Source organism: Pogona vitticeps, chromosome 2, assembly GCF_051106095.1.
Source record: "Pogona vitticeps strain Pit_001003342236 chromosome 2, PviZW2.1, whole genome shotgun sequence".
Taxonomy (NCBI): domain Eukaryota; kingdom Metazoa; phylum Chordata; class Lepidosauria; order Squamata; family Agamidae; genus Pogona; species Pogona vitticeps.
This window is the reverse complement of record NC_135784.1, coordinates 13,059,567-13,087,467: the sequence shown is the minus strand read 5'-3', so window position 1 is coordinate 13,087,467 and position 27,901 is coordinate 13,059,567. Positions and strand designations below refer to the sequence as shown.

General features: G+C 46.9%; 2 protein-coding genes and 1 long non-coding RNA gene across 5 annotated transcripts in view; 1 reads left to right on the top strand and 2 right to left on the bottom strand.

Moving 5' to 3' along the window:
* Positions 1 to 10,621, bottom strand: part of LOC110070514 (uncharacterized) — an 83,814-nt gene extending 73,193 nt beyond the window's left edge. Inside the window, exons 1-3 of one of the 3 annotated variants that reach the window (XM_078387447.1) lie at positions 10,438 to 10,621; positions 5,501 to 5,776; positions 2,399 to 2,674 (exon numbers count right to left, since the gene is read on the bottom strand). In XM_078387447.1, coding sequence (XP_078243573.1) covers positions 2,399 to 2,674; positions 5,501 to 5,776; positions 10,438 to 10,543 — 658 coding nt within the window. In that variant the 5' untranslated portion in view covers positions 10,544 to 10,621. Of the gene's footprint in view, positions 1 to 2,398; positions 2,675 to 4,490; positions 4,509 to 5,500; positions 5,777 to 10,437 lie in introns of those variants that run through there. The other 2 variants (XM_078387448.1, XM_078387454.1) reach the window with 2 other exon arrangements.
* On the top strand, positions 10,622 to 16,362 carry LOC144587415 (uncharacterized). The gene is made up of 2 exons (XR_013542566.1): positions 10,622 to 14,476; positions 14,535 to 16,362. It is a non-coding gene; the product is annotated as an uncharacterized LOC144587415 (long non-coding RNA).
* On the bottom strand, positions 12,914 to 26,127 carry LOC110070923 (major histocompatibility complex class I-related protein 1). The gene is made up of 6 exons (XM_072987905.2): positions 25,952 to 26,127; positions 23,564 to 23,839; positions 18,614 to 18,889; positions 16,695 to 16,982; positions 16,154 to 16,237; positions 12,914 to 15,016 (listed from the first exon to the last, which is right to left on the bottom strand). Exons 1-6 carry the CDS (start codon positions 26,055 to 26,057, stop codon positions 14,988 to 14,990), a joined length of 1,059 nt encoding a protein of 352 aa, XP_072844006.2. The 5' UTR covers positions 26,058 to 26,127; the 3' UTR covers positions 12,914 to 14,987.
* Positions 26,128 to 27,901: the final 1,774 nt, after the last annotated feature.

The following is a 27,901-nucleotide window of genomic DNA, read 5'->3' as shown; positions in this document are numbered from 1 at the left end:
GGGAGGTGGTGCTCGACTGACCCAGCAACCTCTCAGATGTGAAAAAGGAGCTTCGTCGATGGGCCAAATCCCTCCCTGCCCTCGGCCTGATCCAGTCAATGCAAGGCCTTCCCTCCAAGCACAGCAGGCTCTCCGGGGAGAACCCAAAACCTTTCACCAATCAAGGCATATGGTTTGAAGTTCATTGAGGCATCAGCACCCTGACTAAGAGCCACGGATGGCTCCCAAACCCCCTGAACAGATCTCTCCCCTTCCTCCCTCCCCACAGAAGAGCACATCTCTTTTTTGTTTCTGGTCCATAACATGCAACAGCCCTGCAGAGAGTTTTTGCCCAGGATGGTGCTCCTTTTTTCATGACGGTCCGATGCGAAAGCTCCTTTCTCACCCCAAGACCGTTTCTCCACAGGCGCTTCCCAGGCCAAGACCAGAGGCTCAGTCAGGCCAACGTGATCGATGTGGCATCGGTAGAGGTCTCCATCTTTGGGGTTGATCTCGATGCTGAGCCAAGCGTGGTAGGTCCCATCGGAGTTGGGAGCGACGCTCCTCCGGAAGGTGTCCTGCTCCATGATCTCCCCGCCCTTCCTCCAGGTGGCTTCGATCTCCTTGGGGTAGAAGCCGTGGGCCTGGCAGACCAGCATCTCCCCCCCTTCGGAGAGGAATGTGCGGGTCACCTTCCCTACTGGGGGTTCTGCAAAAATGGCAAAGTGAGCATCAATGGAGGCACCCAAACCTCTCTTAACAGTGTGACAAGACAGTGAATTTATTCACTGGACTGAGCTAAACATGGTCTGAGATGAGGAACGATCCTTGCATCCACATGCGGTTTTTGGAGACAAACCACACTTCTAAGCAACCCTATTAAGCCATTTCCTTCCTCTCTCCCTTCTCCTCTGCTGGAAGCAAGAAAAATATGGTTTTGTTTTTCCTTTTATTGGTAAAGGATATATCACCTCATTGTCTTGTCACTGAATTTAAAAAAGCACTCGATTGTAAAAGAAAAGGGGGAAAATGATTGTTCTCCATGTCTTCTTCTGCCTCATCTTTTACAGAGAAAGGGAAAAACCTTGATTGCTTTTTTAAAAAATCAAGTGGCGTAACATTTCATTGGTTTGGAGCTCCAGTGACATTGCACTGAATTACGGGGAGTAACATCTACTGAGGTTCAACACTGGCAATCTCACATGCCGGAATCCAAACTAAAATAGAACAAAACTACTTGGAATAAAATAAACAGTAGTCCCTAGAAGGGGAACCAAAAGGGGTGGGTACGCAGGGATAATGGACCAACTGGTTGCCTGTACTTCATGTGGTTGCCAGAAAATGGAGTGAACCAGTCTGTTCCCAAAGTTGTCCAAAATGTGAGATAAAGTGCAGTCTAACCACACCCAACCCCTTCACGGATTGCTGCCTTGTCGTGGCGAAGGGGCTTAGGTAACTCAGAGAAACTATGGGCTATGCCATGCGGGGACACCCAAGACGGACAGGTCATAGTGGAGAGTTCCGACTAAATGAGATCCATCTGGAATAGGAACTGGCAAGCCACTCCAGTATCTTTGGCAAGAAAACTCCATGAGCAGAAACAAAAGGCTAAAAGATATGAAGCTGGAAGATGAGCACCGCAATCGGAAGGCGTCAAACATGCTACTGAGGAAGAGCGGAGGACAAGTAGCCCCAGTGCTAATGAAGTGGTTGGGCCAAAGCCGAAAGGACGCTCAGCTGTGGATGTACCTGGAAGTGAAAGGAAAGTCTGATGCTGCAAAGAATACAGTACTGCATAGGAACCTGGAATGTAAGATCTATGAACCTTGGGAAACTGCACATGGAGAAACAGGAGATGGCAAGAATAAACATTGACATCCTGGGCATCAGTGAACCAAAATGGGTAGGAATGGGTGAATTCAATTCAGATGATTACCATATCTACTATTGTGGGCAAGAATCCCACAGAGGGAGACCACAGCTGCAATACAAGGATATCTGCAAGGCTTTCGGAATGAACCTCAACAGAGGGGAAACCCTGACATCTGAGAATTCTGTCTGGCGGCAGGCGGTGCAGCATAGCCTCTCTCAATTTGAAGAGTCCCTTGTTCAGCACACTGAGGCAAAGAGGCAGCCCCAAACCCAGCAAAATCAGGGAGCTAGACGGGGTACAGATTGTATCTGTCCTAAGTGTGGAAGGGATTGTAACTCTCGAATTGGCCTTCTCAGCCACACTAGATGTTGTTCCAAGTACTCCATACCACACAGAGCATATTACCATAGTTTCTTGAGACTGAAAATGCCTAAGCTGAGGGGCTGTTTGGGTCAAAGGTGGGAGCAAGCGGGAGAGACAGGGAGGCAGAGAAGATGGCCCTGGTTCCCCAGAAAGATCTCTTTATTCCTCCATCCCATCCCTCACCTCTCCTCAGCAGCCTCTCCTTCCCATACTCCAGGAATCTCTTCAGCTCCTCAAGGCATTCCCCCTCCAGGTAGGCCTTCATTCTTTGGCCGTATGCAGGATCATTCTCCCACTTCTCTTTGGTGATCTGGGCCTTGGGAACGGCCGCCGTCCAGGTGACGGTCTCCGTGTCGAAGCTGAGGTAGTCCCTCCCGTCGTAGCTGTTCTGCCAATATCCTCTTTTGCTCCCGTCCCTCTTCAACTCACAGCCATACATCTCCTGCACGGAGTGAAAGCCTGAAAACAGACCCAAATTTGGGGGGGGGGGGGTGAGGAACAGAGAGGGAGAGGCGGAGTCCCTGACACCCCCCCTCAACCGACTTGCCCCAGAGAAAAGGGAGGGTTTTTCCTCAGGAGAGGCAATAGCCACCGAGAGATTCTCCGCTATGGGGGGGACCCTCAGGAAAAGAAAGGGAGCCATTTAAGGGTCTCCTTCTTTCCCTCCTGGGAGCAGCGCCTGCCTTTCCTTCTGCTCCAGGGAAGGAAACCCAGAGAGAGGAAGAGAGGGAGACCCCACAAAAAGGAAATACAGTGGTGCCTCGCTTAGTGATTGCTCCGTTGGGCGACGAAATCGCTTAGCGACAGGATTTAAGCAATCGCAAAAGCGATCATTTAGCGATAGTCCCTATGGGGAAAATTCGCTTTGTGATGATCACGGGGAAGTGATCATCGCAAAGCGCCCATTTTCGACCAGCTGATCGGCAGTTTCAAAATGGCCACCGGAAAAACAAAATGGCGGCCTGCTGTGTTGCCTCGCTTTACAGGCACCGAAAATGGCCGCCCCTATGGAGGATTTTTGCTTAAGGTTAGTTTTGAAGCCTATAGAACGCATTAATGGCGGTTTAATGCGTTTCTATGGTCTTTTAAAAATCCGTTTAGCGATGAAATCGCTTAGCAACATTTTTTCCTGCACGGATTAATGTCGCTAAGCGAGGCACCACTGTATATGTTAAATCCATCCCTGAACAGACCTGAAGCTCTTGTTGAAGTCAAACAGTGGTGAAAAGTCGATCCAGACAAAGGATCGAGAGGCTCCTTTCTCTTGCTTTGGGGGAGATTTTTTGCTTTAGGGATGCTCAAAAGGCCCTCCTGTCAAATAGATCATAGACGGAGGTTTTGTGAACAAATTCTCCCCTGCCCCTCGCTGCCAGGTCGAGGAGCAGCTTGCAGACCGCCAGCTCCGGCGCGATAGGAAGGGAGGTGTGGAGTCTGCGGTGGCGGCAGCGGTGGACACCGTTAGTGGACGGTCCAAACCCCGGGGCTGGACACCTTGTTATGCCCACCTGCGTGGGGGTATTTGCATTCGTATACAAATACCCCCGTCTCTAGTTGTAAGGTTTGGCAAGCCTCATGCTCCTGTGCTTGGGTGTTATCAAACTTGTGTGTGTGTGTTTGCTCTCCGATGCTTGCAAGTGTCTGCCAGACTTTCAGGGAAAAACTTCTCCAGGTTTACATTCCTGCCTTCCTAGACGCTCCATGTCCAAGCAGGACATAATGCATATTTTGTAAATTAATTGCAGACAAATTTTGTATTAATGGAAAATGACTTTTTTGTTTTAAAAAGTATCAAACCTGATCACTAAACACTTCCAGAAAAGCAAACGCAGAAATGCGGCCTTCCTCTTATTTATTTATTTAGTCAGTCAGTCTCGTTTGTTGGTTTCCTTTCTCCCCAGCTAAGATGTGAGAGAGATACAGTAGGTCTACATTTTCCCCACTTTTTTAAAAAATTAGGTACACCATTCATGTAAACAGAAATCAGTAGAAGATGGGGGTGCTGGTGTTGCAGGGTGGCAAATCCACTCTGGGTTTTAATCTGAACTTTACTGGAGGAGTCCAAAGTGCTGTTTCTCGTTCCCAAACCTTAGTACCAAAGTGATCTCTTTAAGGTTCAGACTAAAACCTGGAGTGGATTCACCACCCTCTCATGACATCCGATCACCAGTTTCCACTGAAATAAACACTGTGCAGTCTTGACCCACCCCACAAACTTCAATTAAGATTTTTGGGATTCACTGTCACAATTTGTCAGGAGCTGAACTGATTTCCTCACCTGTCCGGGTGATGCTGTCCAGTTGTCCAAATTGGCTATCTCTGAAATGGATGGAGAGGCTTTTAGGGCTCATGTCTTTCATTTCTTGTTCAAAAAGAAAGGGGGAAATGTGTACAGTGGTGCCCCGCATAGCGACGATAATCCGTTCCAGAAAATTGTCGCTATCCGGATTCGTCGCTATCTGGATTCGTCACTATGCGAAATAAAAAAGCCCATAGGAATGCATTAAAACATGTTTAATGTGTTCCTATGGGCTTAAAAACTCACCTTATGCGAAAATCCTCCATAGGGGCAGCAATTTTCGGTACCTCTAAAGTGAGGCAACACAGCGGGCGGCCATTTTGGAACCACCAATCAGCTGTGCGAAAATGGGGCCTTTGGGAGGACCGCGGGGGAAGGTTCCCTCGCAGTCCTTGCAAAGCCCCAGCCGGCATTTTCTCCCAGCTGACCAGCAGGGGCTTCGGAAAGCCCCAGCCGGCATTTTCCCCCAGCTGTTCCTTCCGAAGCCCCCACCGGTCAGCTGGGGAGGGGAAAATGCCAGCTGGGGCTTTGCGAGGACTGCGGGGGAGGGCTCCCCCATGGTCCTTCCAAAGCCCCCGCCGGTCAGCTGGGGAAAATGGGGCGTATGGGAAAAAATCGCAAAGCGATTTTTCTGCATAGGGAACATTGCAATGTGATCACAAAAGCGATCACAAAATCTTCATCGCTATGCGGATTTGTCTTTAAACGGGGCGCCCGTTAAGCGAGGCACCACTGTACTTTCATGGGCATACACACACAAATTTGGTTTTCCTTTCTGAGTTTACTGAGGCTGGAAAATCCTCCCCACAGCTCCCATTGGGGGGGTTGTCATCTGGTGGGTAGTTTCTGGGGAAGCCGGGAGAGTCCCTCCTGTGCTGGAACTCCTATTCCTTCTCTGCAGAAATCCCTCTCCCCTATCTTCCACCCCTGGAACAGAGAAGAGGGATGAGGGATGGGGAAAATCTGTGCCTCTTCCGCCCTCCGATCACCTCCGCTGTGGTTGTAGCGATGCTTCAGGACGGCCAGGTTCTCTCTGAACCACTGCTCACTGCCCTGTTCTATCTGGGTGTTCCTCTCCCAATATTCCGGATCCTCTTCCACCACCTTCTCCATCCAGGGCGCTCGAGGCTGTGCTCTCCGGGTGATGCTGTCGTACTGAAGAAAGAGGTGGCCGTCCAGGTATCCCACTGCGATGTACTGAGGACTCCCAAGGGGGGGTTCAGACACAGCAGTGTGGAAGTAGTGCACGGAGTGTGAGGAGGAGCCTGGAAAAGGGACGGAGAAAGAGGGCAGAAATTAGGAGAGCAGCCACACCATTTCAGATACTCCCACTTCAGACAGTGTACACACCGAGACACCCAGTGTCAGCATCCAGAATGCCAGGCTTTCTATCCGCAAACTAGGCATCCACCAAGGAGCAGATTCTCTCCATTGACACAAAACATGCAAAGGAGGGAAAGGAAAGGAGGGGATGGGAGGAGAGGAAGGCGGCAAAGAAGAGCAAAAAATTCAGAAGCAGGGAAAACAAAGAAGGATGACCTCTGTGGACAAGGAAGGGGCACAAGGGAGGAAATTTAAAAAGGAAGGGTTCAAAGGCAGGATGCCTTGAATTGGAAATCAGTGGTGGAAAAAGCAGTAGCTTTTTTTAAACTCTAGGTGAGACTGTGATGATGATCTACAGTAGTTAAGGAATACTTTAGCAAGTCATCTCCCCTTGTAAGGTTGGTCATTGTCTTCCACATACAGTGGTGCCCCGCTTGATGACGATAATCTGTTCCAGGAAAATCGCTGTTAAGCGAAATCGTCATCAAGCAAAAAAACCAAACACACAAACCATTGGAATGTATTGAAAACCGCTTAATGCGTTCCAATGGGGAAATACCTCATCGTCCAGCGAAGATCACCCATAGAGAACTGCCAATCAACTGTTTAAAATCACTGTCTTCCGAAGCAGGGGTCCGGAAAGCAGCCATTTTGCGAAGGGAGGAAAGTCATTTTGCGGAACCGGAAAAATCATAGTTTAGCAAACAAATGGTTCGCGAAGCAGGCTCCTAATCAACATAATGCAAACAACAACAACAAACCCACTGGAACCGTCGTTTTGTGTTCACAATAGCGATTGCAAAAAACTCATTGTCAAGCGATTTCATCGTCAAGCGGGGTCATCATCAAGCGGAGGCACCACTGTACAAATAAAACCCCTGCTAAGCTGCCTTCTTTTGGACTAACTTCTTCATGGGGAGAGGGGAGGGGCTGAGGGTATCAGAGAAGCCGAGAGCAATGCCATCAGAAGGCTAGACTCCATTATAAGTATGAACCACTCGCAGTGTCAACCAAGGTGGAAAAGTCAAAGCTGAGACAAGATCAAGAGTCATCCACACTCAACTACAACTTTTCTTGCATCTCAGGATCCACACAATAGGAGACTAAAACGAGGAGCTGCAAATTATAAGTGAGATCAAAAAGATGTGTTCCAGTTGTGGTGGTGTTTTGTTTTGTTTTTTTAAATACCACTGCCACGCAGTGTACTTTTTCACCCCGCTCTGCTTGGCTCGAATTTCCTCCATTGTACCATGTGCTCCTGGGGACTCCTCTGTTGGATTCCTAAGTGCTGATCTATGCACTTCACAAGTGTGTGTCATTTGATGACGTTTCCTTATTTATGGGTGTTTTTCTGCTGGTCAGTTTCCATCCCTCCATATCTCATTGCTGCTCCTGTTCAATTTTTCTTGACATAGATCTGATGGTTATGCATTCTAGTGTTTTTTTTAAAAAAGACAAGTAAAAGAGGACAGGAATCTCCACTTAAGAGTGAGATGTCAAAGAGCAATTCCAGAGTTGTGTTAACAGGCAGTACTGGGACCGTAGAACCATAGAATCATGAATTTGGAAGGGACCTCTAAGGCCATTTGAGTCCAAACTCCTGTTCAGTGCAGAAATACAAATCAAAGGATATCTGCCAGGTGGTTGTCTACATTTCTCTTGAAGGCCTCCAGTGTTGAAGCACTCACCACCTCTTCGGGTAAATGGTTCCATTGTCGTACAGTTCTTACAGTTAGGAAGTTTTTCTTGATATTCAACCAAAATCTGGCTCCCTGTAACTTGAGCCCATTGTTAAGTGTTCTGCACTCTGGGACGATGGAGAACAGATCCAGCCCCTCCTCAGAATGAAAGCCTTTCATCTTATCTTTGAAAAGGGATATAATTACTCCCACTCAGCCCTGTCTTCTTTTCTTAAGGCTAAAGAGGCCCAGTTCTTTCAGCCTTTCCTCATAAGGCTTGGTTTCCAGCCACCTGATCATCTTTGTTGCCATACTCTGAACTTGATCCAATGTGTTGGCATCCTTCCTGAAGTGCGGTGTCCAGAACTGGGCACAAGACTCAAGGTGAGGCCTAACCAGTGCTGAATAGAGGGGGACTAAACCTCGTGGGATTTGCAGACTATACAGTACTTCTGTACAGTGAGGAGGAACTAAAGAACCTTGTAATGAGGGTGAAAGAGGAGAGTGCAAAAAACGGTCTGAAACTCAACATCAAAAAAACTAAGATCATGGCCACTGGCCCCATCATGTCCTGGCAAACAGAAGGGGAAGATATGGAGGCAGGGACGGATTTTACTTTCTTGGGCTCCATAATCACTGCAGATGGAGACAGCAGCCACGAAATTAAAAGATGCCTGCTTCTTGGGAGGAAAGCGATGACAAACCTTGACAGCATCTTAAAAAGCAGACATCACCTTGCCAACAAAAGTCCGAATAGTCAAAGCTATGGTTTTTCCTGTCGTGATGTATGGAAGTGAGAGCTGGACCATAAAGAAAGCTGACCGCCGAAGAATTGATGAATTGTGGTGTTGGAGGAGGCTCTTGAGAGTCCCCTGGACTGCAAGGAGAACAAACCTATCAATTCTAAAGGAAATCAACCCTGAGTGCTCACTGGAAGGACAGATCCTGAAGCTGAGGCTCCAATACTTTGGCCATCTCATGAGAAGAGAGGACGCCCTGGAAAAGACCTTAATGTTGGGAAAGTGTGAAGGCAAGAGGAGAAGGGGACGACCGAGGATGAGATGGTTGGACAGTGTCACCAAAGCAACCAACATGAATCTGACTCAACTCCGGGAGGCAGTGGAAGATAGGAGGGCCTGGCGTGCTCTGGTCCATGGGGTCACGAAGAGTTGGACACGACAAAACGAAACGACAAGCACTTTGCGGGATTTGAAAATTATACTTCTTCAATGCAGCCTAAAATAGCATTTGCCTTTTTGCAACCACATCATGCTGTTGGCTCAAATTCAGCTTGTGATCTACGACAATTCCAAGATGTAATGGTTGTTGTGGGTTTTTTGGGCTTCTTGGCCGTGTTCTAAAGGTGCAGTTTGCTGCCGGCCACAGAGACTGGCGAAACATTAGGAAAAACCACCTTCAGAACATGGCCAAGAAGCCTGAAAAACCCACAACAACCATTAGATCCCGACCGTCAAAGCCTTTGCAAATAAATTCCAAGATCCTTCTCACTGGTGCTATTGCTGAACCAGGTATCCCCCATCTTGTCACTTGTGTGTTTGGTTTCTTTTTCCAAGGTGCAGGACTTTGCACTTATCCCTGTTTGAATTTCATTCTGTTGTTTTCAGCCCCCTGCTCCAGCTTATCAAGATCATTGTGAATATTGTTTCTGTCTTCCAGGGTCCTAGCTAGTCCATCCAATTTTGTGTCACCTGCCAATTTGATCAGCATTCTCTGCACCCCTTGATCCAAGTCATGAATTAAAAAATTGAAGAGCACCGGGCCCAGGACTGAGCCCTGGGGTACTCCACTTGTTACCTCCTCCCAGTTTGAGAAGGAGCCATTAACCAGTACGATTCTGTAGCCAACTGCATATCCCCCTTACAGTTGTTCTGTCCCACGGAGCACCCACCAAGAGTACTTCCGCCTTGTCTGGATTGAGTTTCTATTTATTGACCCTCATCCAGTCCATTATCAGGTCCACACACGAGTTCAGCACAGAAACCGCCTCCTCTGGATTGGTGGAAAACGCGAGGTAGAGTTGACTCCATAGTTCCATGGTTAGCATTGACCGAATATTGGCAATTTTAAAAGCCGGGGAAAAAGAATCTGAAGTAAAGAGGAAACAACGGAGGGCGGATGGTGAGTTGATTGACATTCACTGAAAAAACCTTCCCAGCCAAAACCTCTCAGAGGCATAATACGAAAATACAATATAGACAACAAAATAAAAAGCTCTGGGGCATGAAAATGTCAACGCAAAGAGATCCTTGCCCTAACACAACTTCTCGAAAGGAGACGGGTGTTCCTCTCTTCACATGCCTGCAGTCACACACACACACACACCACACAACACTCTGGTGTGCTCTCATCACAGTTTTTTGGGGCTGGAGCAGATGAGGAATACTGTTAAAAAAAAGGTGAGCCTTTCAAGTGGAGGGGGCAAGGGTGGAGGAAATCGGTGCAGCCTCTTGTGAGTGATTGCTTTTCAGCTCTACGATATGTTACTTTTAAAATTACAACTCCCAGAATCCCCAGCCAGCACAACCGGTGTTTGGGGAGTTACAGGCAACAACAACAACAACAACAAAAGTTTCCACCCCTGAATCCAAACAGCGCCCCTTCCACCTTCTCTTAATCCGGATTCCGAAAGCCCACCCCAGTTCCTTTCACCCGCCAGGGGGAGCTATTGAGCCAAGACCTCCCGCTGCCGTGTGAACAGAAAAGGATGCGAATTCCCTCCCTCCTCCTCCCTTGTCCAGCATTTCCAGGGGCTCTTAAGTCCTCCCCCCCTCCGAGGCAGAAGCCGCTCAACAGATTTTGCTGCCCGAGGCAGGGGCGGCAAAGACCCTCCCCCCCCGAAAAGTCTCCCGTTCCCAAGGGTTCTCCGGGAGGAAAAGCACAAAAAACCCGATCCAAGGACTCACCAAGCGCCGCCGGCGGGGGGCCCTCAGAGCCCGTAGGGAGGGCCAGGCCTGGCGCCCCGAGAAGCAGGGCTTCTCCGGCCACCGCCAGCCAAAGGCGAAGCGCCATCGCCGGCCTCGCTCCGAAGCGAAGAGCGCCTTGGCGCAAAAGCTCTTAAGGATCCCCACCTGAAAGTGAAAAGAACGTCTCCACCTCCCGGATGCGAAGAAAGAGTGCGGATTGGCTGCGGGGGAAAATATTCGACCAATGGAGAAGGCCGCCTGCGATGTCGTCATCCGCTGCCAGGCAGAGGACGCACCGCAAGCCGGGAGAGAGCTGGAAAAGGAAAAAGCTCTCTGGAGACATGGGTTCGAATCCTAGCTCAGGCGCGGAAACCGACTGGGGGTATGGAAGTGGTAAAAACCACTCCTCTAATATATCACTCACCTTGAAAGCCCAAGTAGGGTCGCTGTTAGTCGGTTCTGACTTGAGAACATTTAACAACATCCTTGGGGTTAGACCACTTCAAAGGCATCAAACTGCCCTTCCTCTCCTATTTCCATGTCAGCCCTTGCAGTACAGATCAGTCCCACTTTGTCCTCTTAACTTTGGACCTCCCTTCTTTCCTTGAATGTTCCCCAAATGTTTTCCTCATGGGAAGGCTTTCTGTTTGCTCTGGAGGGAAATTTGGAAACAGAGGAATTAAAACAGAAGGAAGAGCCACCAGGCAACCTGGAGAAATTCAGGGGTAGTTTTGCTATTTCTGAAGGGACCAGTCCAGGCAACTGCTTCATCACTGACTTTGCAGAACATCTTCCTAGCCCTGCTCAAAAGGTATTCTTCTTTCTGGGCTCAGAAGGATCAGGGCCAGTCATTTTTTTCTTGTTTCCTTCGGAAGGGCTGCAGCTTCTACCTGTCTCCTGCTCAGATTGTGTTTCAGATTCTCAGTGTACCCAAAGGTGGGATCTGGACCAAAAACTCTTTGTGAACCGGAAAATAAGAGAGAATAAGAAAGAGAGTGTGATCCGTCCCCTCCTATGTCTCTAGAGGAGGAAAAGGATAGAGAGGCAATTAAGGAAGAGGTAGTGAAAGTTACAGAAAGGATGAAGGAGTTAAAGGCAGGAAAAGAGGGGGAGGAGTCAGAGAGGGGCAAGAAGGGAGATAGATGTCTTCTTGATCTCAGAGAAGGAAGAAAAATCAGGGGAGATGAGAAAAGTAGTGTTGGAAGAGGAATGGCAGGAGGTAGAAGGAGAAACCAGAGTGTTTAAGATACCACAGAAGGAAGGATTGGGATATAAAAGTAGGGAACGCAAAGAAGTGGAGATAAAAAAGGAAGAAGGAAAACCGATCATAGAAGGACTCGGACCAGAGGAATGGACAGTCTTAGTGTTGCGGGACGATATGTGTGGTGAGGAGTGGTTGTTGGAGAAAACCAACAGACCAGGAGCGGTTTGGACAGACCTTCCGTTAAAGAAAAACAGTTGCGAAGAAATGTTGCCCTTGTTATGGTCAGATTTTCCTGTTAATGTTGAACATGTTGATCCCATTGAGGTGGTTGTTGAGAAACCACCAAGTTTTGTTAATAAAGAGCTTGTATTTAAAGAACCCTCGCTCCTGTCGTTTCCCGCCAAAAACAAGGAGCTGTCAGACGCAGACAAAGAACAAGATCTGACAAAATACCCAGCCTTTGCTCCAGCAAAACAGAAGAAAGCCTTTTTCCCCAATCAGCCAAGCAGACATTTTGCAAAGTAGGGAAATGCACCAATGCAGAAACAACCCCTGTTGAATCTCTACCCACAGCAACACCTATTGGATCCCTCAGTCCTGCACATCAGAGGCTGGCCCGGTTCCAGAACAAGGAACAAGCTTCACACCCCACAAGGAACGGGTGTTTCCTCTGGCTCCAGACTTGTGTCCCAGGGAAACCTCAGGCTGCAGAAAGAGAGAAGAAGGGGGTCCTCCCCAGTCCTGCCATTGGGGACCTGAGGACAGAGGTGCCCCTGTTCTCTGCTTTCCCACAGAGGCTTTTCTGAGAGCCAGGACACCTCGGCCACTGCCACGTGTGGCCTCATGGACATTTCTCCCCTTCCCAGTGAAAAAAAACCAAAACGACAAAAATACTAATTTTTATATACTTTTAAAATTAGGGAACAAAAAGAAAGTATTTTTGTATTTTACTTTTAATAATGAAGAATAGTTTGCTTTAAATTCGGTTGTCAGACATGTTGCTGAATTTCAAGGTAGTGGCAGAAATCCCAGTTGCACAGGTAGGCAAACAGGATGAGGGTAAGAGAAAGAAAGTGCCTTATCTTCAAGCTAAATCCCTTCTACCCATGAATTTCTCAGGGGTCGCTAATACTATTAGAAGTATATTCTATGATTCTCCCTGCCCTGGGACAGGATAAATGATGGAGGATTTTGGCCTTGATTTCCAGTAACACATCCTCACACTTGGGGCTCTTTTCTAGTTCCTTCACAGATGACCTTTCGATTTCTGGGTTGTAGTGTGCAATATTTATTTATCATTTCTTGTTTTATTTATACGCCACCTTTCTCCCTAAGGCGGTTCACAACAGTTAAAATCACACAATAGCAACAATTTAAAAATTCTGTAGAAAACTATATATTGAAAAACTATTAAACATTGGTCAAGATTTAAGAACCGTTTTGAAGACCATTTAAAAACATTTAAGATATCTAATGATGGCTGTTCTGAGATATATAAAATCTAAATAGTAATTACTGAAAGGAATTAAATAAAATCTGTTCAGAACCATTTTTAACACACATTTAAAAAGGCAGAAGGATAATTTTCCCTTTAAAACCTTTTCCTCAGCAGCAGTTCATATATTACTAGCCCATCTGAACAGGATTAGCATCTCAGTGGGGGAACCCATGAACTCTAGTTGTTAAGTTGTTAAGCTGGCGCCCCACCAACGAGAAAATCTTTTTCATTTTGTATTCCCCCACTCAGTATTAAACAGCAGAAAGTATTAAAGTCCCTTTAAATGAAGGCAAGGAGACCCATTTCCTTTCCTCTTTCTTCTCAATGTTTCTGTGTCCAAATTAAGAAAGCATTTTTTCTGATGTGCCATCAAGTCATTTCTAAATTACCATAACCTTTTTTGAGGGTTGTTCAGGTAGAGAGTACAGTGGTGCTTCGGCTTAGGAACATCCCTGCTTACGAACATTTCGACTTACAAACAGCTCCGGTCACATTTTGCTTCGACTTGTGAACGAAGCTTGCACTTACAAACAGAAACAGGAAGGGAAAAAAGGCGGGCAATTCAGATTTCTAACTAGGTGGTGACGAGGCTGCTTTGTACTGTAGCTCTTTCACTTTTGGCAGTTAGAGAGTGTGTCGTGGTAGTTAGTTGTGCTTCAGAGTGAGTGTCTCCAAAGTAGTTCTGCGCTTTTCCAAAGTAGTTTTGCTTCTTCAAAGTAGTGCTTCTTCGAAGTAGTTCTGCTTTGGAGTGACCGTGTGTGTGTCTGCGGGGAGGTAAGCTGCTGTTTTCTCCTTTTAAAAAACTGTTCTGGGTGGGTTTTGGCTGGGGCAGGTATGTTTCTGTGCTCTGTTGTTAGCAGCTTTGCTTTTATTTTTAGAGGTTTCTTCTTAAACCTCAGCAACGGAGGTGGCTTTACTTTTTGTTTATGGAGTTTTTTCTTCTTCTTAAACCTCAGCAACGGAGCGCCTTCCGACTGGGCTTGCTGTGTTCTTTTAATTTTTGGGGTGATTTTTTTTCTTTGAACGGAAGAGATTAATTGGTTTTCAGTGCATTCCTATGAGAAATGGTGCTTCGACCGAGTAACATTTCGACTTATGAACACCATTCCAATACGGATTAAGTTCGTAAGTCAAGGTGCCACTGTACACAGAAGTAGTTTCAAAGTCACTTCTAAATGCTTCGGAGTGTGTGTGTGTGTGTGTGTGTGTGTGTGTATCTGTCTGCAGGGAGGTAAGCTGCTGTTTTCTCCTTTTAAAAACTATTCTTGGGTGGGTTTTGGCTGGGGTGGGTATGTTTCTGTGCTCTGTTGTTAGCGGCTTTGCTTTTATTATTGGAGGTTTTTTCTTCTTTTTAAACCGCAGCAATGGAGGTGGCTTTAGTGTTTGTTTATGGAGGTTTCTTCTTCTTCTTAAACCTCAGCAACGGAGGTGGTTTTACTTTTTGTTTATGGAGGCTTTTCTTCTTCTTAAACCTCAGCAACAGAGCACCTTCTGACTGAGCTTGCTGTGTTCTTTTAATTTTTTTTTTTTTTGGTAATTTTTTTTCTTCGGACGGAACGGATTAGAACCAAACCCCCAACCTCCGAAGTTGGATAGCTAACTTGCTGAGCTATCCAGCCAGGCAGTTGAATGCACTGAAGTCCATTTAAAGGACCCCTTTCCCTGTTCCCTTTCTTCTTGGTTGGTTTCCTTCCTGCCGAGCAGGCCTCTCCCACATCGGACAGTGCATAAAATGTTTCCAGCCGGGGAAAGAGGTGCTCATGAGAGTGAGGAAGTGTCTTGGGAAGAACTGCTTCTGGACTTGACTGAAATAAGGTTCCAGTGATGGAGGACTCAGTTAATGCTGCTTTACAAGGGTCCTCCCTGTTGCTTGCGCCCTGCAGAGAGAGAGAGAGAGAGAAAGTCAGAATATCAGAAGGGGGTCCCCAGAGAATATCCTGTACGACAGGTGTAGTAAGAGGGGTCTTCTAAACCTCCACCTCAGGTGCTCTTCTGATCTCTGCTCTACATAAACATCTCCAGGGAAAGAAGACCCCAAAATTTCCCGGGCTAGGACAGCTGTCCAGGTGTCAAACTTTGCATCCACGGGTCTTCCATGTAACCCCATCCCTCCTGGTGCTTTCCTCTGGAGCACGGAAGTACATTTCACTCATCACCTGGTCTCATGGATCTATCCCTGTGGTAATTCAATGAAACTGAAAACATCAAAAACAAAATTATAAACAGATTTCCTACATGTAGGATTTGGGATGATCCAGTTAAAGTTTCTTCGAACGATGGGAGACAAGCTGAGAGGCTCAAACATCAAAGGCTAGTCTTCAAAGGGGAGAGACAACCCCCTTTAAATTAGGGGAATTATAATAATTATAATCAAATACCACCAAGTAATTTCTGACTCATATATAGTGACCCTTTCTAGTGTTTTCTAGGTAGAGAGTATCCAGAAAGGGTTTCCCATTCCCTTCTTCCAGGGGTTGACCTGGGACTGTGCAGCTTGCCCAAGGCACCCCAGTCTGGCTGTTCCTGAAAGGAAGCACAGTTGGGGATTTGAACTCCCTACCTCTGGTTCCGCAGATAGGTACCTAAACCACTCAGCTATTACAATCCACATGGCACTACAAGCCCATTTCCTAAAAATATGTTTCTGTATAGATGATGATTTGAGCAAGAGGAGTACGACCAGATGAAATGATGCTCAGCTACCTTTTCAGTCATGGAGAATTTAGATTTGGGAATCCGGATATGTCATTACTTCTTCCTCAAAGAACAAAAAGAATTTAAGCCCCAGAAATGGTTTCTAAAACATGAAAAGGCTAGGATGATGAGTTCAGGGTGGAAAATTACACTGTGGATGCCCAATTCAAGGTCAACAAATGAGGATGCCATGATGGGATCACACCGAGAGTACTCAAGCAACAGCATCCACGTGTTTGATCTTCAGGTGCAAGATCTTCATGAGCATCTTTCACAGAACAACAGAGATGACTCACGAGATGTGTTCAGGGTTTACTCACTGAGAAAGAAGATAATCCCAGCAGACATCAGGAGGAGAGCAGCCAGGACTCCAAAGACGATTCCCACGATGTGTCTCACATTATCTAAAACAAAAAGAGGCAAACTCATGGCTGTTCCGAGAAGCAGCAGGTTCTCCCAGGCCCCACCATGAGGTCCTGAGAGTTTCAGAGGTAGGTGCCGAGACTGAACCAGGGACCTCTCAGATGTGGGGGGAAAAGAGGCTCTGCCAATGGAACTGCATCCCTCCCTGCCCTGGGCCAGATCCAAAGCAAGGCTGTCCCTCCAAAACCCCACCAACCCACTGCCGGCTTTCACAACAGCGTGCAAAACCTGTCACAGTCAGATGCATACTGTCTGACACGAGGTAATAAGAGACAGAAGCACCCTAAGAGCCACGGATGGCTCCAACCTCCCTGAATAGATCTGACCTCCTCCTACAGAAGAGTTTTTGCCCAGGATGGTGCTCCTTTTTTTTAAGGCCCATCTCATGTGAAATTTCCTCTCCGACCCCACGGCCTTCCTTCCCCTGCAGCTGCTCACCACCAGGCGCTTCCCAGGCCAAGACGAGAGGCTCAGTCAGGCCAGCGTGATCGATGTGGCATTGGTAGAGCTCTCTGTCTTCGGGGTTGATCTCGATGCTGAGCCAGGCGTGGTAGGTCCCATCGGCGTTGGGAGCGACGCTCCTCCGGAAGGTGTCCTGCTCCATGATCTCTCCACCCTTCCTCCAGGTGGCTTCGATCTCCTTGGGGTAGAAGCCGTGGGCCTGGCAGACCAGCATCTCCCTCCCTTTGGAGACGAACATGCGGGTCACCTTTCCCAAAGGCGCCTCTGCAAAAATAGCAAAATGAGCGCCAATGTAGGCACTCAAACCTCCCTCAGGGGGGAACTGGACAGTGAAGTTATCCTGGGCTGAACTGCATCACTTGAAAGAGCAGCCTGAGATGCAGAATGATCCTTGCATCCACACACAAAGATCACGTGATTTCAGGACTGGGAACTACACGGCCCATACAAGCAAGCCTATTTAGATCAAAGCATTCACCCAGCAAGGCCATGAGAAATCTCGTTATCTCCCTATCAATCAGTTCAAAGCCAGTTACAATTAAATTATCAGACACTCTTAACAGAGTAGAAATGTGCTTTTCAAAATCTTGTTTGTTAAATCAGAGACATCTAAATTCTCAAATAAAAATTGCTTATGATTTATTTAGAGCAGGGGTTTCGGAAATTCTGGCCATGAGAGTTACTGGATATTTTCAATGTTTTTGAGGGCTGAAGGAACAGGAATGTGTGCCACACACAGGTTAAACTGGAGTTTGTTTCCAGTAATAGGAATTCAGAGAAGTTAACTGTGTTATTTTCGCGAAGGCTTTCACGGCCGGGCTCTAATGGTTGTCCTCTGAAGATGCTCGTCACAGAGACTGGCGAAACATTAGGAAGAACAACCTTCAGAACACGGCCAAAGAGCCCGGAAAACCCACAACAACCATTAACTCTGTTGTTTTATCCTGTTTTCTAAACCCCACCCCCCAGAGTGGTCTTGGCAGCCAGATGGGTGGTATAAAAATAAATGGATGGATGGATGGATACTTGGCTGAATGCTTACTCCCAACTAGTTCTACCCGTGACACCCGCGCGAGCCAGGAGGTGAAGCTGAGGAGCCTGACGCCGAGGGAGGCCCGGAAGGAAAGAACTAGAAACCGGGCCTTCTCGGTGGTGGCTCCTCGTCTCTGGAATAAACTACCTCCGGAGATTCGCACTGCACCCTCGCTGGGTACTTTTAAGAACCAACGAAAAATGTGGATGTATAGGCAGGCCTTCCCTTCCAGTTAATTCCTGTCCTCTCTCCTTTTTTTCTCTTTATTTGATTTATTTTTTTATTTTTCCCATCTTGCAGAATCATTTAATTAATTAATTGTTATACATTTTTCTTGAACTTGTTATCCTTTATGTTGTAAGCCGCCTAGAGTGGTCGAAATGACTAGATAGGCGGGGTATAAATACAATAAATAAATTAAAAAATTTAACAAAATGGATGAATGAATGAATGAAATTGTGTGATCCTAATCATTCCAGAACAAGGATAGCCTCAGCTGGTGATCCAGAAAGGTCTGGATGGCTATAGAAGAAGGCTGGGCTGGTTCACAGTGAGTTTTATGTTGTGTTGTTGCCAGAAAAAAATATGTTTCTTTCTTTTTTTTCTACCACCCCTCTGTGAACAGACAGTCTCTGGGTGGTATAAAAGTAGCCCAGACAACACTTCACCACCCCAACTGGAATCCAAAATGAGGGATAAACCAGAATCTGATTGAACCGTCTTGCCTCCTTTTTGGTAAATAATAAGCAGAGGCAGAGAGGCTGTTTGGGGGAAGCAAGGGAGAAAGGAAGGATTGTATAGCAAACTGCCCATTTCCCAGAAGATGCCGTCCCAGTTCCCCTTGTCCCCCCAACCGCCTCACCTGTCCTGAGCAGTGTCTCCTTTCCATAGTCCAGGTACCTCCGCAGCCACGCAATGCACTCCTCTTCCAGATAGGCCTTCTTTCTCTGGGCAACGGCAGGTTCTGCTTCCCACTTCCTCTGGGTGATCTGGGCTGTGGGATCAACTGCCATCCAAGTGAGGGTCTCTATGTCAAATCTGAGGAAGTCTCTCCCGTTGTAGGCATGCTGGAAATGCCCTCTTTTGCTCCCATCCTTCCTCAGCTCACAGCCGTACATATACTGCAAAATGTGAAACCCTGGAAGGGGCCCACACATGAGAGGAGAGGCAAAGCATCAAGGGGAGAGAGAGGGAGAGCCTTACATCAAGCCCTATAGAATGGGTACAAGGAGATGGATCTTGTCAGGATATTGTGGCCCGTAAAGTAGAATTTACTCTTAGTACAGTGGTGCCTCGCACAACGAGTGCACTGTAGAGCGATGAATTCGCTCTATGAGGCCGGTTTTGCGATTGCAAATGCGATCGCATACCGATGCCTCAATAGGGAAAAAATCGCAGAGCGAAGGTCGGTAAGCGGTTCGCTTACCAACCTTCGCTTTGCGACCTGCCGATCAGCTGTTCGGCGGCTTCAAAATGGCTGCCAGAAGCCGCAAAATGGCCGCGCGCAGCGTTTTCACACCCTCGTTAAGCGAGGGGAGGGTGTGAAAATGGCTGCCAGCCATCGGAGAAACATCGCTGAGCGGTGAGTACAGCAGCCGATTGGAACGCATTAAACACTGTTTAATGCGTTCCAATGGGCTTTTCTGCCCCGTTCGATGTTTTCACACAGCGAGGGTTAATCCGGAATGGATTAACCTCGCTGTGCGAGGCACCACTGTACATGAATCAGAGTGTATGAACCAGAGTGTTCTATTACCATGTTCCTCCGAAAAGACCGAAACTGAAAATAAGCCCTAATATGATTTTTCACGATGCTCGTGATATAAGCCCTCATAGGCATCCTTCAGTCTTGAGAGACTATGGTAACGTGCTCTGTAGGGAGGACTTCGACGCTGTATGCAAAGCTGGAGTGTCCTCTCCAGAGCACAAAGCCTGGGTAAAATAATATGGAGGATAGTCTGTTACCCAGGCAGCAAATCCCCCCTCTCCACATTGCTGAAACAATCCAATGGACAGGCAAGAGCCAATACAACTGATTCTAGCAACTTCGCAGGAGTTGCCAAAACAACACGAACTGCCTCCGGGACACCGGCTCTGGATTTTGCCTCGAGATTAACTCCTGAAGGCTTTTCCATCAGTGGATATAGCCACAAGGCAGTGGAGGTTTGGAATCAAGAGTTTTCCTTCTCCTAGATGGGCTAGATTCCCCCTTGTGCTCGCATCTGAAGTTTACTTTTCAGTCTTTCCATCTACCCATCAAAATAAGCCCCAGTTAAGTGAACCCCCAACCTCCAGCATTGTGCAGCAACCAGAAGATGACATTACTGTATTTAAATACATGTAGACTGTTGTACATGAAAAAATAAATAAAACATCCCCTGAAAATAAGCCCTAATGCGTTGTTTTGGAACAAAATTTATTATTTTTAGGGAAACATGGTAGGAATCCATTTTTATAACAGGTGTACAGCTATAAGGTCAGCACGTATAGCTGATGCAATACTTAAAATGTGGATTGAGTAGGAAGTAATGTCTGGGTGAACATGTCAGGTCATGCCAGTGGTTGGTTGATTGATGCTACGTAGGGACTGCACATCAGAGTGAAATAAGGAGCTTTATATGAAGAGCTGCTGCACAAAATAATGTCCGTTTAGTTTACTGTTATGTATATTGTTAAGTCTGCTGACTGATGTACAGAACTTTGCTGTACATTTTTGTGAATTCATTGCTAATGGAGAAATCTACCATCTCTGCGAGGTTTTTTTTTGCTGTTGACCTGGAAGACTGAATTGGCGCAGGGCCATCTCAGGAACACAAAATTCCTGACAGATTTACCTTTGCAGAAACAGAGAGATTTTCCACCACGAAGCGGGGCTCAGGAGGAGAAAGGAAGCTGTTTAGACTCCTTCTTCTCTCCAAAAACTGATAATATTGTGGGGTTACCTCAAGTTTGGAGGGAATCCTTGGGGAAAGAAAGCGGCGGCTCTTTGCTGCGACAAAGAACTATGTCTTGTCTCAACCAGCTACTGGGAAGTGTAGTCATTGTGTCGGTGTGGTGGCAGCTACCTTACAAAGCTGGCATGTATTCTAAGTGCCTAGCCTTGTGGATTTTTTTTTTTGGACTCCCCGCAAACACTGCTGAGTCGGAGTTGACTGTTGTGTACTAGAGTGATACAGTTCCAGTCAACATCCACAGCCTTCGGCGCATCTGACTACTTGCTGGGCTTAACCATCCCAGGACAGGAAGGGAACTAGCACGGTAGAGTGGCTACAGAGTGACATGTAGTCAATGGGAAAAAAATGAAAATCAGCCTATACCAAATCCATAGCATTTCCCACCTTTTTTTGTTAATATGATTGCACCCTAAGAAAATCTCCTAGCTATCAGAACCTCCCACAGACTAACAGTCTGAATCAAAATTTACATTATGGAGATATAAACCGGTGGAACATATTCTGATATCTAAGAGGATGCTTAAGAAGACTTGAGGTTCATGTTAGACTCCATTTCCATTGAAATGTAAAGGAACGGTAAAATGAAGCAGTTTCCCACGAGACTTTGCTGTTGGAAACATCAAACAGCACGTCACAATGGGATCAGTCTTGGGATTTAACTACCCTGCTCCTTAAAAGCAGTCCATACTAATGGAAACTGCATCCAAGAAATCAAAAAGAAACGGGACAATCCTCACCTTTCCAGGCACTCAGGGGATATGGAAGTGAAGATGGAGGAAGATGGATTTGCCTGCTTGTCTGTGGGCGATCCCGTGTGGATGCCTTTGAAAGGTCCAAGAGCTGGGAGGGGCTAATCGGCTATTCAGGTCAGACCCAGCCAGAAGCATTGCCAGTAGCCTGGATCCAGTAGATCCCCCACTGTGGCCGGTGGAATGGGAGGAAGCAGGACACAGGCCGGGACAGCCTGGCCGAAGGAGACATACCGTGTCGGCATGAAGCAGGCAGGAGGCCAGGGCCAGCGTCTTGAGCCCAGGCACTTACATACGTCGGTGGGCCGAGATGCGTGTGAGGGAGTCAGTCCCACATTTGTTTTCTCTACTCAAACACATTAGTAGAGGTTGAAGACTCTGGTGTTGCAGAAATGGCAGATCCACTCTGATTTTAGTCTGAACTTTAATACGACACATCCAAGATGTTGAAAGTTATCCCTAAACTAGGCTCAGCAACTCGGATATTGCTTTAACATGTGGACTAAAAACCTGGAGCGAATTCGCACACCTCAATGACATCAAAGCAAAGTGCACTGTTTATGTACTGCCCCATAGCTGTGTCGTGGTCTGGTCAAACCATGCATTTGTTCCCTGAGCTTCTGGAAGCTTTCCTAGAGACCAGCTGCAGCTCACTACAGCTGCAGCTCATCAGAGATAATGTAAATAGGCCTGTATATAAGGAGAAACGCCAGAACAGTTGGTGTGGGTTAGATTGGGTTAGAATGGGTGTGTAGGAGTGCACGTCTGCTGCTGATATTTTCTTTATTTTGTTTAAAGTAAAGTGCCTCTGAAGAAGACTTGCTTTTGCTTGTTGTGCTTCTTTCTGCTGGAACCTTTGCTGAAAAGCATAACTCTTACATCCAAAACACAACAAGCTGTTACGACACTCTCTGTGCGGGCTACAGTTCAATTGAGCAGGCTACACATTGCCCGCACCCTGAGCTGGATACTCCGTTTACTGACCTCGGAAGGATGGAAGAATGAATCAGCCGTGTGCCTGGGAGCAAATTCGGGTTGTGAGCACAGTCCTAGCTGTAATACTGCAGTTTAATCTCTGCACCACAGGCCTGTGTTAGATCAGTGGTTCTTAACCTTTGTTAGATGTTTTTGGACTGCAACTCCCAGAAGCCTTCACCATCAGCTGTGCTGGCTGGGGTTTCTGGGAGTTGCAGTTCAAAAACACCTGAGTAACAAAGGTTAAGAACCACTGCGTTAGATCACCAGCCTCCACCAAAAAATATACAGTGGGGTCTCGACTTACGAACGGCTCGACATACGAACGTTTCGACTTACAAACCGCTCTCATAGGAATATATGGACTCGACTTACGAACTTAGATTCGAGTTACGAACTTTGCCCCCCCTTTTTTTAAAAGCTAAGTCATCTTAGGTTAAAAGGAAAAAAAAATCCCCCTCTAGTGGCAGAAGGCGGAATAGCAGCTTCCCATTAGTTTCTATGGACGAAAAGAGCAGATACGGATTAAATGGTTTTCAATGCATTCCTATGGGAAATGCAGATTCGACTTAAGAACTTTTCGACCTGAGAACTGCCTTCCAATACGGATTAAGTCCGTAAATCGAGACCCCACTGTACACTGCGAGGAGTCTTACCCTACTCCACCCCCGAACTTGAAGCAAGATTTTTGGATTCTCTATCATAATTTGTGATGTACTCGGCATATTCCCTCAGAGAGGACTGGTTACCTTAATTGCCTGCCCCTAACAGAGGGTAAGAATGGACCCACAGGCTTCAAGGGCCTTTTGCTTTTCCAACCGTGTTCCAAAAGAGAAAAAAAGACAAAGAATTAGAAATGGATCCGTGCGTGTATACACAAACACACACCCCTCTGATTTTCCTTTCTGTGTTTCCTGAGGGTGGAACTGGGGGACCCCCAATTCATTCTCTTATGGAGGGGTAATCAGATGGATCATTTGTGGGGGTGAGGTGAGAGGAGGGTCTCTCCTGGGCTGCAACCCTTTTTCCTTCTGCGCCACAATCACCTCTCTTCATTTTCCACCCCTGGAAGGGACAAGAGGAGGTGTGGGATTGAAAAAAAACACGTTGGTTCCTCTTCGGCCCTGCACTCACCTCCACTCTGGTTGTAGCGATTTCTTAGGATCTCCAAGTTCCGTCTGAACACCTGCTCATTGTTCTGTGCTATCTGGGTGTTCCTGTCCCAATACCGAGGATCGTCCTCCTCCACCTTCTTCATCCAGGGCGCTCGAGGCTGTCTTCTTCTTGTGATGCTGTCATACTCAGTGAAGGGCTGGTCATCCACATACCCCACGGTGATGAAATGGGGCAGCTGCTGGCTGGGTTCTGAGACAGCAGTGCAAAAATACCTCAGGGAATGCGAGGATGAACCTGGAAAAAGACGGGGGGGGGCAGAATTAGGAGGGCCTACGCATGAGGAGACAGCAGATTCTCAAAACTCAAAAGACACCTTGACAAGGGGGTCAGGAAGGAAGTGAGGAAGGCAAGGCGGCAATCAGGGACGGGGCAGGACTGGGCACAGGGCAGAATAAAAAGGGTGGGGGTTGAGAGGCAGGATGCATTGAATTGGAAAAGTGGTGCAGAAAATACCTTTACGTAAAAGGTAGGTCACCTGTGTTCTATGCCTGTACTTACCAAATCTATTCTTTCGGGAAGTAGCTTATTTGATTAGGGTTAGACTATGGGAACCTAGTTAGAGGAGCATCTTAACAAGTTTTCCTCTCCTGTGATGAGTGCTTAGGGAGGGCTTGGCTGATGTTTTCCACTTCTCCTTCCCTCATCTTATTGCAGTGGTTCCCAGTCTTCAGTTTCCAGATGTTCTTGGACTAAAACTCCCAAAAGCCTTCACCACTAGGCGGGGAAAACAGTCTGAGGTAGAGAGGAAACGTTGGCTGACATTTACTGTAGCTCCCTCCCTGACCAAACCTCTGAAAGGGATCATGTGCAGGGTTTGAAAAATGCACTCTTCTGCAACTTTTCCAGTTCAACGATGCCTTTTTTGAACTGCTTGGGGGGGGGGCACATTGGAAAATTAGCCTAAAATACGTCAGGGTGGCAAAGTTGGAGTGAGGAAATTGAGTGTGTTTTTAATAATAATAAATATTCCTCTTCTTAAGGAGGAGATAAAATGGTTCTGGCAGGAACCTACAGAGCAGACTGAGCTACAGTCTCCTCCAGTACACCACACTTTATCTCTTAGTTTGCCTCAGCTGGCACTTATCTCTTTCAATACATTCACTTAGAGCCTCTGGTAATTGAAAATTTATTTATTTACTTATTTATTTATTTATTTGATTTGATTTATATCCTGCCCATTTTTTAAACAAAACGTTTAATTTTTATTCACAGTTCTTATATGAAAATAAATATACGTATTCTGGGAAAATGTTAATTTGTTACATCACTGAGCTTAACTGGTTCTCTGTTGGCTTTATCACTGACTAACCAACTAGTTACATAATAACTGATAGAAAACTGCACTCCAATTGCTCACTTATTTATTTATTTAAACTTATATGCTGCCCACATTTATATGTTGGCTCCGTAACTCCACGGTCGGCACCGACCCGATATCGACAGTTTGAAAAGGCGGGAAAAAGAATCTGAAGTAAAGAAAAAACAACGGAGGGCAGATGGTGAGTTGATTGACATTCACTGAAAAAACCTTCCCAGCCAAAACCTCTCAGAGGCATAAGACGAAAATGCAATATAGAGAACAAAATAAAAAGCTCTGGGGCACGAAAATGTCGACGCAAAGAGATCCTTGCCCTAACACAACTTCTTGAAAGGAGACAGGTGTTCCTCTCTTCACATGCCTGCACTCACACACACACACCACACAACACTCTGGTGTGCTCTCATCACAGTTTTTTGGGGGCAGAAGCAGATGAGAAATACTGTTAAAAAGGTGAGCCCTTCAAATGGAGGGGGCAAGGGTGGAGGAAATCGGTGCAGGCTCTTGTGTGTGATTAATCGAAAAAAGCCCTTTTCAGCTCTAGGATATGCTTCTTTTAAGACTACAACTCCCAGAATCCCCAGCCAACACAACCGGTGTTTGGGGAGCTGCAGGCAAAAAAAAAAAAGTTTCCAGCCCTGACTCCAAACAGCGCCCCTTCCACCTTCTCTTAATCCGTTTTCTTCGCGGTCAATCCGACTCTTGCTCCCAGTCCGTCCACTTCGCCAGAGACCCGAGAAAGTTAGAGAAAAGGGATCGACAAAGAGATCCGGATTCGCAAAGCCCACCCCGATTCCCTTCGCCCGCCAGGGGGAGCGATTGAGCCAAGACCTCCCGTGTGAATAGAAAAGGATGCGAATTCTTTCCAGGGGCTCTTAAGTTCCCCCCCCCTCCTGAGGGACTCGCAGAAGCCGCTCAACAGATTTTGCTGCCCGAGGCAGGGGCGGCAACCCTCCCCCCCGAAAAGTCTCCCGTTCCCAAGGGTTCCCCGGGAGGAAAAGCACAAAAAACGCGATCCAAGGACTCACCAAGCGCCGCCGGCGAGGGGCCCTCAGAGCCCGGAGGGAGGGACAGGCCTGGCGCCCCGAGAAGCAGGGCTTCCCCGGCCACCGCCAGCCAAAAGCGAAGCGCCATCGCCGGCCTCGCTCCGAAGCGAAGAGCGCCTTGGCAGAAGCTCTTAAGGATCCCACCTCCCGGATGCGAAGAAAGAGTGCGGATTGGCTGCGGGGGAAAATATTCGACCAATGGAGAAGGCCGTCTGCGATGTCGTCATCCGCTGCCAGGCAGAGGACGCGCCGCAAGCCGGGAGAGAGCTGGAAAAGGTCTCCTCTCTGGAGACCAGGACTCTGGAGACAAGGGTTCGAATCCCAGCTCAGCCATGGAAACTGACTGGGGGTGTGGGAAGTGGTAAAAACCACTAATATATCACTGATGACAGAAAGTGAGGAGGAATTAAAGAACCTCGTAATGAGGGTGAAAGAGGAGAGTGCAAAAATGGTCTGAAAACATAAAAAAACCTAAGATCATGGCCACTGGTCCCATCACCTCCTGGGAAATAGAAGGGGAAGGTATGGAGGCAGTGACAGATTTCACTTTCTTGGGCTCCATGATCACTGCAGTTGGAGACAGCAGCCCCGAAATTAAAAGACGCCTGCTTCTTGGGAGGTAAGCGATGACAAACCTAGACAATATCTTAAAAAGCAGAGACATCACCTTGCCGACAAAGGTCCGCATAGTCAAAGCTATCGTTTTCCCTGTAGTGATGTACGGAAGTGAGAGCTGGACCATAAAGAAAGCTGGCCGCCGAAGAAATGATGCCTTTGAATTGTGGTGCTGGATGAGGCTCTTGAGAGTCCCCTGGACTGCAAAGAGAACAAAACTATCCATTCTGATGGGAATCAACGCTGAGTGCTCACTGGAAGGACAGGTCCTGAAGCTGAGGCTGCAATACTTTGGCCCTCTCATGAGAAGAGAAAAATCCTTGGAAAAGACCCTGATGTTGGGAAAGTGTGAAGGCAAGAGGAGAAGGGGACGACGGAGGACGAGATGGACAGTGTCATCGAAGTCACCAACATGAATTTGACACAACTCCGGGAGGCAGTGGAAGACAGAAGGGCCTAGCGTGCTCTGGTCCATGGGGTCACAAAGAGTTGGACACGACTAAATGACTAACCAACAACAAATATATCACTCACCTTGAAAGCCCAAGTAGGGGTCAGCTAGTTCACGTTTTTGGTATTCAGGCGTGGCAAAAAGCCTGGCGCGTGGTTTGGATCCAGCTGCCCCCACCATCATCCTGAGGCCCATAGGATTTGCGGAAGAAAGAGGCCAAACTTGGAGGAATTGTAGAGGAAAACCAATAGAAGCTTTTCTGATTTTAGTGTCTCTAGATGTCAGGAGGAGGGCTTTCCTGGGGGCCCCCCTGTGTGTGGGTGTATAACATGTTTTATAGAGAAACAAATAAAAGCACTAAAAAGTGATTTATATTCATTGCGGGGCCATTGATTTGTCTGAATATGGATGGATGAATTAGTCGTTTTTGACCAAATGTGGCAATTTTTTTTTAAAAAAATCATGCCCCTCTCTAGTGGCTGGCATCAGAAACAGGCGATCTAAACCAGCTAAACATATGAATTTAAACACTTAAGAAAAAAGATGTCTGAGGATATAGACTTGTCCACGAAAGCTCACATTAAAATAATATAAACATCTTGAAGATGCTCCCACATTCTTGTCTCTTTTTTAACTATTTATTTTGTTTTCACCTAAAAAAATAAACTTTAGAAACACATATTAAAAGACCATTTCGTTCCTTAAAATTCGTTCCCCAGGTGCAGTAGACTTACTATTTAAAAATGTATTGGAAAAGGATCTGTATCTTTTGGGAGACCCCCATGTTCCCTGATAGCCAGGCCCAAAATATATTACAGTAATTAATTATAGGTGGGATAGCACACCTATATTTAAGTAATTACTAA